At 38.5% G+C, this 14,079-nt stretch overlaps 1 protein-coding gene across 2 annotated transcripts in view; it reads right to left on the reverse strand.

Annotated features, from left to right (window-relative positions):
* The window catches only part of LOC111235208 (cGMP-dependent protein kinase 1), a 78,860-nt gene that overhangs the window by 16,576 nt on the left and 48,205 nt on the right, over positions 1 to 14,079 (reverse strand). For both annotated transcript variants that reach the window (XM_022763576.1, XM_022763575.1), the window contains exons 4-7: positions 12,565 to 12,670; positions 8,896 to 8,959; positions 2,700 to 2,777; positions 1,058 to 1,152 (exon numbers count right to left, since the gene is read on the reverse strand). In XM_022763576.1, coding sequence (XP_022619297.1) covers positions 1,058 to 1,152; positions 2,700 to 2,777; positions 8,896 to 8,959; positions 12,565 to 12,670 — 343 coding nt within the window. The remainder of the gene's footprint in view (positions 1 to 1,057; positions 1,153 to 2,699; positions 2,778 to 8,895; positions 8,960 to 12,564; positions 12,671 to 14,079) is intronic.

A 14,079-nucleotide genomic window follows, 5' to 3' on the forward strand; every position in this document is an offset into this window, starting at 1 on the left:
AAATATTTTTATTACACTCAAGTGTTCTTTCACTGAAAGTATTTGCAGTAGCGAATCACTTAATCTCTACAGTATGTACAGGCTGGTTACTTCAAAGTTGCATCAGTACATCATCACAGCCAGAAAACATGTTCCTGGCACAAGTCTACATAGTATAAATGTTTGTAATGCTGGGGACTGTGCACGCTTGGTTTAGATCTGCTTATTACAGGTTTATCGTCTTGAGCTGCTGTGTTAGTAACAGCAACTATGCTCATATATTTCACACAAATGTTACCAAAAAAAAACTTGTGAAAAGTCATTATTTCAGTCAATGACAGCATGGAGATGTCCTTGATATCATTATACTCCGACAACCATGACAGAAACCAAAAGAAAAGACGAAAGAATTCAAAAATCGGGCTGATAACATTATCGAAATGAAATGAGTCTTCAGCTGGGAGCACACTGCATGACTCTCAAACACAAAAGTCCAGTCACAATAAATGACTTCTCCTCTCTGTAGTTTCTTGTGTGTGTGACATAGCTTACAAGCGATACTTGTGCTGTTTGTATAGTATCAGCTAGGAATACCATTACATAACCAATCATTTAAAACTTTTCTCTGCTCAAAACTTGTCTTAACATATTTTGAGTTACAGGGGAAAAAAATCAAAGCTGATAAAAGAAGAAAAAAACATTTGGATTTCTATGACAGTTTTGACTCATTCTTTCTGATCAGCTCAAACTTAACAAGCTTTTTTTTCAGAGAGTTTCACAAAATGTGTCTGATCAGCTACAGTAAGTTGAAGTTGTATAATGTGTGCCCAGCTTTAAGCATTTCAAAAACATTTAGCGCCTGTCGAGAAGAGTGAGTGGTGGAAAGAAATGGAGACAGATGAGAGCTAGGGGCTGATGGATGGCAAATTAGACAGAAAAGATGCATGTTTAGTGTAAGAGGAAGGACAGGTTGTGAGTGAATATGAGAGGGAAAGCAGGTGACGGTGAAGGAGACAGAACCAGTCGGAGAACAGAAGATTTAAATTGGAAGAGGCAGTGTTATTAGGAACAACCTTACCCTTGCAGTGCTTTCTCTCCAAACCAGTCACCTTTTCCGAGGCTGCGCAGGTAGACGGGCTCTCCATTGGGCGGATCTTCCCTGGTCACATTAACCTGGCGACAGAATGATAAAGTTTAAAAGGAAAGAGGAGTGCGACAGGAAGGAGGATGGAACAGAAGTGAAGAAAGAAGAGGTGATGTTTAACAGTATGAAGATTTGTGGCGCATAGAGGGGGGAGGATTTTTGAGATAGATAACATTTCATTTAGACGTCATTCTGAAATAAAATGTTAACAATTTGACATGTAAATGCTCATTCAAGATGACAGGTTAACTATTACAAGCGGGGAGAAGTGCTGGTGTGACAGACATCTCATGCATGGGCAGTCTGTTACAACCAGGTGACTGCCATCTCTGTGCAGTGATCTGCAAGGCGCCGCTGACCACTTCATTAGCCAGATGACATGTGAGTGATGGCACTGTGCTGTGCCGCGAGGCTTCACAAGTCACAGCGATGGCGCTTGAGTAGATTTTAGAGGAAGTGAATGGAGACGGCTGTTTCGCCTAATTAAAGGATCTTCCCTTCATCCATTAGCCAGTTCTGCACAGGTGTGTCAGCGTATTCAGCACCTGCACACTGTAATGCTGTCTACAACTAAGTGACAGTGTAACACTGATATGGTCATGTGGGAACAGGAAAAAAAAGCAAAGAGAGGAAGAAGAGGGACTTAGAAAAGGTAAAATTGTGTGTGTGTGTTATGAGACGCCCAGATTTGGTGGAAAGTCCTCTAGACAAAGTTCACTGTCTGCCGTCTAGACAGAAACAAAGTTTGAGATGTGGAAATAACCAAGCGCAGAGCACTGATAAGGTCAGGAGTGTCTGCGTGCATGTGTTCATGTCTGAGTCTATCGGATTTGTATGTGATGTAGGTCATCCACTTGGGTCTATTTGGGCTCAAGAAGAGTAGGTGAACAGGGTGTATCTTCATATTTTACAATGACACTTACATCCTGGATGTGTGTACTAATGGAAAATGCTGTGAATTTGTTTCACTCAAATTTCAAAAGACAAAAGTCTCTTGTTATGCCATTTAATCTGCCTTGAACATCTTAATAAGCCATGCTTAAATCTTAACTGTTGAGCATTACAGTATATTGTTGATAAATGTATGTAACAATCATGAGGAGGGGCGGTAGTGGAGACCAGAGGAAAAACATTAACAAGTGAAGGTGAGAGAGGAAGTGAAAGAAAAAGTGTAAAATGTGCCAGAGGGGAACGTGAAAGGAGAAACAGGAAACTGATTCATATGATGAACATGTCGAGCAGAGAGAAGATGAAAAGGAAGAATGGTGGGAATCTAGGCATCAGAACATGTTAACAATACAAGCACATGTAAGCCCTCCAACAGTGCTGATGACAGGAAGGTGAAATGAAAGTGACTCCATGCTCCTTTCCAGATGCTCCCATTCCTGCTGCAAGAGATGATGAAAGAGGCGGCACTTATGTCTCTCGGGATGATTGATGACAGCCCACGTCCACCCAAAAATACTACAACTTCGCTTAAAAGATAGGTGTCTTTTGCCATGTGTGTCGCATGATGCCCTGCGTTGTGATGTCAGTGATGATTATTTTAGTGGTAGGCTAGAGGCACTGTTCTCACCTTTCCCTTACTGATGATGAAGAAGGTGTCTCCTCTGGCCCCCTGTCTGATGATGTACTCTCCATCCTCATAATGTGTCTGTCAGAGAAGTGAAGAGAAGAGAAGAGAAGAGAAGAGAAGAGAAGAGAAGAGAAGAGAAGAGAAGAGAAGAGAAGAGAAGAGAAGAGAAGAGAAGAAAAGAGAAATTATTCTGACATACCATTCCCACATTGGGAGAGAGACACTTTGCACTCTTCAGATGAAACGAGGCTGAATTTAGTGCAGTGAGATAAATCACAATTAGATTTTTCTTCTCGTTAATACCACAGACTGGCAAGCTGTTCAAGGTGTTTCTCTGCCTTCCACCCACTTCTTGCTTGGATATGCTCTGCGACCTTGAATATGAATAAGCAGGTAAAGAAAATGAATGCTACTGCTGTAGCTCCTTTCCAAGAGAAAAATTAATACTGGATATCCATCCATCAATCCACTTACTGTACCCAGTAATCCTGTTCTGGGTTGTGGGTGCTGGAACCTATCCCAGCATGCAATGAATAGGCCAAGCTCTGGACTGGTCGCCAGTCTAACACAGGGCTAACACACATAGATTGAAAATCCCTTTCACACTCATATTCACATCTAGTGGTGAAAATGACCTTCAGTGATGGATGGATAAGGATAAGTTGCATCAGGTTCTACAGAACCATAGCACAAGAAGAACATGCAGTCACTGACAAACCTTGATAAGGACCTCAGGTTGACATGTATCAGTTTTTGTTTTTCATGTTACAAATTCTGGTGGGATTTTCATACACAATATGTTGCACCTTGGACCACGAGTCTAGACATAAGACAGGGCTCAGTATTTCCCATTGGATCATAAGCAGATTCAATACCGCAGCTGACATTTGCCAGATATTTATTGTATTTTATCACACTGAGCAGCGCGTTCATGATTCATGGCTGCTGTGTGTCACTCAAAAGCGGAGCTTCTAGTTTATTGTACGCTGTGGTTATGTTTAGTTCAGGTTTATTTTCTCAAGCATGTCTTTGAGGACAGACAAAAACTATCTAGATCTGACTAATCAAAATCAATCACAGACTAAAATGATCTATTATTGTGGAGGACGAGACTTAGGACAGCGTGATGGAATTAACCCTTATGTACTTTGGACAGGCAAAGTCAAATACCACACATCAGTGACTGGTAGTTTATGAGGGTGACAGCAAAGGGATAAATCAAAGCAATTTTTAAGAGATTTCGATTATTTTAGCACTACTTTCAAGCTTGGCATTTCCTTTCTCTATGAAGTTTATTGTGCAAGATGATTGCAAATGGCAACAGCAATGGCAAATCAGCATCCAAACACTAACATCTCCCTCAGTCAACAATGCAAACACATCAGGCTACATTTGTAAGCATGTTCAGAAAGTCATGCAAAACATCTAATTTTCACTGGGTTAACATTACTATTAGCTGCGTGCCTCATCTCAGCTCATTCTTACATATTGTCCCTCAACCTGACCTAAATGATTATCTCTCATCAGTTTAATTACTGGCAAAATAGTTTGCAGCTTAACCTGCCCTGTGGTTAAAGAGGATTTGATCACAGCTACATGAAGGTTTTTTGATAGAACACCACAGGTGTATCATCTATCTTTACACAGGCTTGTTTTTAAATCCTTGATAAAATATTGCAGAATAGCTCAACCTGGCCTGAAGGAATGAGCGGAATCTAACCTACCAAAATTTGTGAAACTCCTTTTTGTCTACTTCTGTTCCCTTCCGTTCCCTTAATCGTGTTTCCCCCTTCCACTTACCAATTCAGCCTCTGAGACTGTGTTGTAGTCTCCCACAAACATCTCTTCTCCTTGACGGAGTTGTCCACCGCCATAAAGGCTGTTAAATGTAAGTCCATAGATTTCCTTTTCTTGGCTCTCTTGCCCTTCATATCCCAGCCGATTCAGCCTGCTGCACTGAACGGCTTCAGTTGATTAATCATTGTCAGTATTACCTTCACCATCTTACATAAAAGTTCAATACTGTGATGATATTTTTAGTTTCACCATGTACAGTCCAAATTATGTTACAAGTTATTGACCATGCTATAAAAAATACATTATGGTGTTGGCCATTGTACTGGCTATGGTCCAAGTCACAAACACTGTGCTATGGCACTGACAATTATATACTGCCATGTCTAACCAAGCACTATACTGATATGCAAGTACAGGCGTGTTACATGACAACTATGTGTATGTTAATGAGGTTGCTGTACCAGGTAAACTATTTATAATAACACCTGGGAACAATATTTGTATATCCTCAATGTCTGTTTGCCATTGTTTTTAAGTTTATGCATATGAATTTGGGCTATAGAACTTTGAAATATAATATTTTTCACATGATACATTGATTTCCCTTTCTGTAATGTCTGCAAGTGAAGCAGTTAGATTAATTTTCTCAATAATCAACACAGTATGAGGCTATAAGTGCATTACTATAACAAGATGGAGAAGGTTACATTTATCTTTGTAATCACTAGTATTGATTTTTCTAATTATGATATACAGTCCTGGTCAAAATTATTGGCATCCCTGTTTTACTGATTTCAAGTTCCTAATTTAGAATATCTTCAGAAAGGCACCTTTCACTAAAATTTGTTTGCAGAACCTTTGGCAACAATGACAGTCTCTAAACATTTCTTGTACCCATGTCAAAGCTTCTTTCATCCGTCTGCTGGGTAGTTTCTGTCATTCTTCTACTGCTACGCGTTCGAGCTCTTTCAAGTTTGCAGGAGGCTTTTTGTCAACTTTTCAATGCGACTTAGGTCAGGACTCATTGCTGACCAGTTTGAAACAGTCCATCTTTTCCTTTTCAACCATTCTTTAGTGCTGCTGGATGTGTGCTTTGGAGCGTTGTCCTACTGAAAGACCCAAGACCTTTGCCTCAGACCTAGTTTTTTGACACTGGGTAACACATTTAGCTCTGAATGCCTTGGTAATCTTCTGATTTTATCAATCCTTTGATACATTCAGTGTTTCCAGTACCAGAGGCAACAAAGCAGCCCCACAGCATGATAGAGCCCTTAGAGGTTTTACTGTAGGCACGGTGTTCTTTTCGTTATGGCCTTCATTTCATCGCCAATAAACAAACTGATGCACTGCATTACCAAAGAGCTATACTTTGGTTTCAGGCTGTGGCTTATCTATAAAAGTTTTTGCAAACATTAGTGTAGTTTTACTTTTGTGCCTCTCTTTTAATAGTGGTGTCCTTTTTGGCCTTCACCCATGGAGTCCTTCTTGGTACAGTGTGCAACATATGGTACAGGCTGAAACCAACACTCCAGATTGCTCGAGGTCAACCTAAAGCTCTTAAAATGTTTTTTCCACAATCAGCACCGACCTTCACAGATTTCTTGAGTTTCTTCTTAGTGCCACATCCTGGAGGCGTCTGAACAGTTTTGACTGTGAAACTTCTTGATAACATTACGAACTGTTTTTTTAATAATAGCATATCTAATACTCTAGTCTTTGGCACTGTGAAAAAGTTTAAACAACCAGCCTTTTTATGCAGTAAAACCATCATTCATTGGTTAATTTAGGTAATTTTTATTTTGTTTGAGGAACTAATTTAAATACATCAAAAGGGCTACAATTTTGTCCAGGGTACATTTTGTGTTTCACTTTCTTTCACTGGCCTATTACACAAGTTGTGTTCTTTTTTTTTCTTTTATTCAATAACCTTGAACATTTCAGTTTATTTGCATTTATTTTTTCATATTCTGAAATGTAGCCTACTTGAAATTCAGGGGCAATTTTTTGACCAGGACTGTAGCTACTATAATAGAGACACAGAATGACTGACTTACACCACAATTAAAATGTCCTGTAAAGTCACACAGAATCAAAATATCTAAAGAACACATACGATATTAATCTAGATTTACTTAAAATGACTACATACGTGTTTTTGCTTATGGGCTGCGCTTATGGCCGACTGGTGTGGAGAATTTGAGAAATCCTACTGGCCGAGAACTCAACAATCACACACACGAGGGTTCACCTGTGCACTTAAAGCGACCGTTGTAGCTCAGTAAACTGCAATTTAGCTAACACTATCGTTCATCATCGACAACATGAATGGTGAGCATGAGCATGTGAGCTTGTACCAACTCAAAACTTACACGAACATTGTATAACAAGTATTATCACCAAAATATTCAGTGGGCATTGTTAGCCAACTGTTGCAAAAACGATGCAGGCTAGCTAAAAAACACGTTAGCTTAAAACCAAAGTAGCTACAAGCTAGAACAGTTAAAATGTTAGTTGAATATAGACGCAAACCAACAATGGATATTTCCGGCTTTTCTGTATTGTGAAGATATTCTTTTGGAGTGGAGCGCTGTAATTGAGGTAATCTTTATTTTGACACAAAGAAAGTTTAAACAAGTTTGCATAGGCTCATTCCTACGTTTACAAGAAGTCGCAAGCAAAGCAAGGCTGGTTGAATATTATGAACCTGTAATTGATTTGTTTGTTTATGTAGGTAATGTCCAACTCGACTTCTACCATGAAAAATCCGTTTCCCACACCAGAGATGTGTAAATTGACGACTCAGCCCGAGGCCTGCAGCCCCTCATTAACACCATTATGCATATGGAGGACCTGCTCTGCTAAGATGCCGGACACTGCTGGTATGTAGTCTTACCTTGATTCTGTGTTTTTACTGTTCCTCACAGGACAGAGAAGGGCCATAGAAAGTTTAGGACAGCTTTTCCATTTTATAATCAATGATGATATGGTAACATGTTGGCTAAATCCATATATTGTACTCAGAAATAGAAATTCTCACACAATACAACTACTAGATAAAGCAAATCTTTTTGCTTTTTTTGAAATTATGACTCCTACACAAAAGGAGCATAAATATACACAGCCAATTAATTCCTTAAATCTTAAAGATTAAAAAAATTATAATAATCTACAAGTTTTCCATATTTAATGGCTTTCTAAAACCTATTCTTTTAAGTAAAGCGACTGCTTGCTTATAGATACATAAATTACTACACATATAAATCACACTGAAAAAAAGTAGTCAAGGGCCATATTAGAAAGCAGATCAACATATTGAAAGCCTCAATGTTAAGACCAAACATCAAAAGTGTAAATGAGAATATGTTTGCATAACTAAATTATGCCGGAGAAAACATCAAACGAAGTGGTGTGCAGATGGGTAGAAAATGTGACGTTGAGACACATCTCAAAATGCAGACTGTCAGCAGCATGAGGAAAACATTCTGCAGAACTGCAGTTAAAAGAACATACCATAGATTTGGCATGTATTAGTCCATTTATGACAAATTCCATATCACAACTGCTGTCCATTTTGCAGTGCTTTCTATGGTTTCAGGTTTGTGAAAGTATTTTTCTGCTTTCCAGGCAGCTGTTGGTTTCCATTTGTTTACATATGGAATGAAGATCAATTAGAAGACTCTTGAAAGTTGATTTTGTAATCCATCATATTAAACATACAGTCTGCAATTACATTTGTTAAAATTATATTATTATTATTATTATTGTTATGAGGTAATGCAGTGCAGACTTTTCAAATCAATCTACGCTTGAACTGCATTTCCACATTATGATAATAGAATTTGAAAATAACTTAATTTTGATGGATAACACAGGTTATTTTTAGTAAGTTTCCATATCTACACAAAACAAATGGAAAACTATGTATGCCACAAAGAAAAATAGTAGGAAAAACTCACAAAAATGAAAACTTGTTGTAAAAAAAAAAAAAAAAAGACTGCCGAAAGTCGGTTACTATGCTGACATTTAAGTCAAAGTTGATGTCACCCCACAACATCAAATAAATTGAAAGCTGAAATGGCTCCTGGAAACAGTACACTGAATTCTTGAACAGGTTCATAAAATTAACTGCTCTTACTTGGTGGACCATTTCATTCAATATCACCTCGCTGAGCACAAACTAAAGGGCAACAATTGCTCTGAAATCCCAGCTGTGCACACTACAACTGCCTACAGTCGGTGCACAATGTCTGGAATATGCCTTCAATCCCATTGAATATGCCTTTCTGGCTCCCTCCTCTTACCTTCTTTCAGTAAAAGAAAGTGATTGTAAAGAATGGTAGTCTATTAACACGTGTGGAGTAGCCTGCAGATGTCACAGGCTTTGGAACAAGGCACTTACCTCCTCAAGGACATCGGCAAGCTTGCTTAAAATATCTTCCTGCAGGCCGTGGAATGTGGGGACGCTGCAGGAGAAAGAAAAGAAAGGGCTTTTTGATAAATAGATACGTAGGTTCATACATATTAAATATATTACTGATTTAATCTTGTGTATTTGCCAGATAAAAAGTAGAAAGCAGTGTAGCCAGCAGCTTAGTATATGTAGTGGCTTTGAAACAATTGACCAGAATCCAAGCAGAGCTGTGATCTGAAGTGAACAACATAAATGCAGGCAACAGGAACACATAAAATCAATATTATGGTATGGGACTTGGCCTGTATACTGTTTTACAGTATGTGTATATAAATATTGCAGCAGGCAACGTGTCTGGTTACACAGCAGGGCGTCAGATCCTGAGGTTGAATACACCAGTATGAGGCTCTGTTTGTTCTGGTTGCTTCCCAGCAGCCTCAATGAACGCTATCTGCATGTTATCAAGCTTACTAAATAAAAATGGCCCAGTGTTTATCAAGGAGGAGAGAAAATAACCTGTGTTGGCGAACAAAGGGCTTATCTCCCCCTATCATCTCTCTCTCTCTGTTTCTCCATCTCCCTTGCCTCAACCCCCAACCCAGGCTCTAGCTACTGTGCGGATCCTTGTGTGGCTTTCTCAAGAGGCACTAGCTAACCACCTACACAGTCAACGGATGACCCTACTCTAAATGAAACATATGGAGTTGCAACCCTCGAGCAGTGAAACATAAATAAAAAGCCTCTGTTGTAGTAAATTTCCAATGCAACAGCTTGATTGTGTTACAGAAAATGTATTAATTATACAAGGCCAATGGGGAAGTGCAGTTCCACTAATCATTTTAATAATTCTAACATCATTTCAGTCATTGCACTGTGTGACTGTGAGAAGCATGAGATAACATAACAGTTTCTATGGTGGTCTTGCAAACACCTAAAAAAAAAGTTAAAATGACTACTGTTTTTATTCTGTGTCCTATAGTTAGTCTTTGATATAAAGTGTAAGGGGGCTCAGGGTTTAGTAATAGCCCACCAGTTTTACAAATAGCAATACACAGCAATATGCATTTTGTGGTCTTTGTGAATTCATTATACACTGCCCTTGAATTTACTCTTCATGGAGCATTGTGTTTGAGTAATTTAAAATAAATGCGAGGAGGAGATAATAAAAAATCTCTCAGCATTCTCATGTGGGATTTCTCTTGTCAGTTTTTCATCAGTGTTCCTCCTCCACAACTTTTGAGAACAAATATATAATTTCACAGCAGTTAAAGAGTGGGTTGAAGACTGACAGGGATCAATATGTGTTTGTTCTTACACTTAAACTACAGCTCTTTTATTAGATCTGCTTCTGGGAAACAAAACAGCAATATAATTATCTACATACTGTGAATTAACAAATGTTATGAATCTCTGATTCCCTTACTAGATACCCCTTGATAAACCAAACACACAGTGAGTCCAAACGTACAGCTATTAAATATTTACTTATCTGTTGGATTGTTATGCAAGAGCTGCTGAGAGGCAAGAGCAGCCATACAGTATATTCTCATACACTCAGGAAAGAGATAACAAGTCTTTTTTTAGTCATAGCTGTCACTAAAATAGCTTCAGTCAGGAAAGTCAGATTAATGGTGTTTTTATCTGTCCTGAAATGTATTTTTGGTACTGTATGTCTCACCATCTGGTGAAAGGGTAGATACAGCAAGGTATAAAGTGGCTGTATTGTGACTGACCTGTAAATGTCAGACTGCTATACTATTCAGGGTACCAAAAATATATTTCACCAGTAAAACAACAGCGTTTTTTATTGTGTTGAAATGCTTAAAGGTGTAATGTGTAAGATCATGCTAGTTGCTCCACCTCCATAGGGGGCAGCATTTCACCTCTGTACTCGTGTTTTCTTCTTTTCTTTGCTGTTGAATGTGGTTTCTTGTCAGGGCGGTCTTTCGGGATGGAGATAAAGATCGCTTTCTGGGTGCTTCAGCCATCTCTGCGTTTCTGTGGTGCAAGTCAGGGGCCTTTTTTTTTTTTTTTTTTCGGGGGCTGTAGCGTAACTTCAAGCTCTGGAGGAAGCTCTTATTCTTCATGGGACTGAGGGAAGACTAGACGCTACACTGACTCACACAGCATCTAGTGTCATAAAGTGGTATTACAACACGGCCCGGGATGCAGCTAGTAAGTTAGCATTCTCATTTCAGTAGACATCTATAGAATACAATAGATGGAGGTCTTGGTTATGACATCATCACCGTGGCTCCTTCACATACTATTGATAGTGTTCATTTTTTGAACATTTTAACTACATTCTGGCCAGATCTTACACATTACACCTTTAAAAACATACATATGTTTTTCTGACTAGCAGTATTTTGTGACTGTGAATAATTGTCCTCTCTCAGTCGCAAAGGAAGTAGTAGTATGAAATTGTTATACTGCTGCAACAATTTTTTTAATCTAAGGGAATGGTGAAAGCAACTGGCTGGACTACAGATAGTAAAGATACATACAGATACAGATACATATACAACCATTTTGGTTGAGAAAGACCAACCATTTTCTTTAACTAACCTTTACCAGGTAGTTCCCAAATGCAACTATTCAGCACTTTTCCTGTAAACGTTGCACATCAGGGAAGCACTCATTTTGTATGAACTTTTGTTGGAAATGTCAAGTGAAAAGCTGGTTTCCTGTGCACTTTATCCATTCAACTACCTTGAAACAGCTCTGTCAAATAGTCACGGAGCCTGATCATGATCACAGTGATTTCTGAAATTTTGTTCAGGAGAAATGAACCTAGGCAGAGTGTGCTTTTGTGATTTGGGAAATTTAAACACACATATATACATTGGAGTGCATGTGTGAAGGGAAGTGCAAAGATAGAAGCCCCTCCTATTATATCTCCCCTGAACCAAATTCTTGTGATAATGGAGTGGCACTTGAGGGCTGTGGTTGAAAAGTCCTTTTTGCTTAGGAATGTTCCTAACTGAGTGAAATGACCTGGAAGTATCTATATGGCAGCCATGATAAATGATAAGAAATTATCAAAATGACAATGTCCTCATGACATTTTCTATCAAGGTCAAGGGAAAGTGGTTAGGAAAGGCGATTATTTTGACTTTATAACTGTAGCCGTAATATATATATAATAAAATATGATAAATAATTTCATAATTAGCTTGATGCAGACCAAAATGTATGAAAAAGAAAAAGAGGAAAGTCGAACAGAGATGGGGGGTAGAAGAAATTTGTACTGTAATTGCATCTGTGTTCTCCATGTCTTTTGATGAGTCTATCTTTTATCCTATACTCCATACAGGCCCAAAAAGCGTCTGCAGGCCTTTTAAGTGATAATGGTTTCTTTATAGGGAAGAAGTTAAAGCCTAAGGGCTTTCTGATACAGATAGGGATGCTGAAGAAAGATGATAAAGGTACAAGATATTTTTCCAATAGGATGAATAACACTTTAAGTGAGGCATCAGAAATTAATGTTGAGTTATGTAATTTATTGGCAAAAATTAGGAGTGAGGAATCTTCTGAGAAACAGCTCAGCCACATTCTCCTGAATTCATTTTGCTAATTCATTCATTGCATTTCAGATCAAAGCTCTATTCAGGTCATTTGTCTATCATTGTGGGACACTTTACCGAGGTTCCTCACCTTTTCAGAAATTCCATGTACTCCGTGTGCTTGATTAGACCCGTCCTCATCATGATCGTCTGAAAACATTGTCGGTCAATGGCCCACAGCTTTACATTTGTCAGAGCTGGAAAGAAGAATAAACATAAGCATCATCATGAAAGACAATCTAATTAATAACACAGCACATGTATGAATAATACATGCCGCCCAACAGCTTTATGCTTTGTGCGTGCACAATATGAATATAGTGAATATTGTGCACTGTAAAGCATTTGATATTCGGCTTTAAAATGTGAGAAGAATCATAGTCATGTTATGTGGCATGTGTGAGGTTACTTAATACTGCACTGAAATCTCTGTTTATAGAGTGGCATGGAGAAATCTGTGAACCTTTAGGTTTGGTTACTCTTTTAGTGTCAATAACTGTCATCTAAATGTTTTCTTTAGCTGCTGATCAGGCCAAGGAGGGAGGAGGTATTTTGGACAATTACTTTTTACTCAGCAGTGCATGGATGGCTTGCCTCAAGTCATGCTACTGCATTTTAATTGGTTTAAGGTCAGGAGTCTGACTTGACTATGCCAAAGTCTTTTTATTACTTAAAGCCCCTGAGTTACTGATTGCTTTGTGTTAAGAGCAATTATCAACGAAAATTATGTAAAATTTTACATCAAAAACCACTACCCTGATATTTTTCTCTACAATTTCCCAGAACAATTTGGAATTAATTGCTCCTCCAATTTGATTGCAATATGTGCTGTCCCTGAGGCACCAACTCCAAACCATAATACATATGGAGTAGATGGAGGTTAAAACATTGGTATGGAGTTAATTTGATTTAAATATAGCATTTTGTCTTGTTTACCCACACAGTATTGTTCCACAAAGCATCCAGGTGTTCTTAGACAGGCATTAGGCAGGCCATACTTTGTCTTTGGAGAACAACAGTGTCCTCTGTAGTATCTTTCTGTAGGCAAACTCATTTTTTGGTGGTTTTCTTACTGTGCACTGATAACTGATAAGTGAGTGAAAGAGATAACCAGTATGCATTGCTCTGACACTACACTTCCTTGACAGCTCGTTGAATAATGTACAATTCTCTTGCAGCAGTTTTTGCAGAATACCCGTTCCTTCAAAGAGGAGAAACAGTGCAAAACCTTTCTTTCTTTTTTTTTCATTTGTATGCCTGAGTGTTGATTGATGGAGGCCTGGGTCTTTCAAAGTTCCTTTTCTTGTCATTCTCAACAGCCTCAACAGTGCTTTCTCTGAGGTCCTCTGTAGTCACTTTTGTTGTGAAGAGCAGACTCTGTTGGAAGTCTGACCATGTTGATTTTCATCAGAGCAATGGACCTATAACCCACCCCCTGAATGTCATTCTATTTTCCCATTCAAACCCAATTCACAGAAGAAATTGGTTTGTTGCCGCAGAAACTTTTTAACAAAACACACCAAAACTACATATTTCAACTAGTTGAGCCACATCATACAATGACTCTCAGATTTCAGTGCTTCACTTTGGTAATAGCATTTTATGA

Source organism: Seriola dumerili, unplaced genomic scaffold (genome assembly GCF_002260705.1).
Source record: "Seriola dumerili isolate Sdu_G_001 unplaced genomic scaffold, Sdu_1.0 BDQW01000478.1, whole genome shotgun sequence".
NCBI classification, from domain to species: domain Eukaryota; kingdom Metazoa; phylum Chordata; class Actinopteri; order Carangiformes; family Carangidae; genus Seriola; species Seriola dumerili.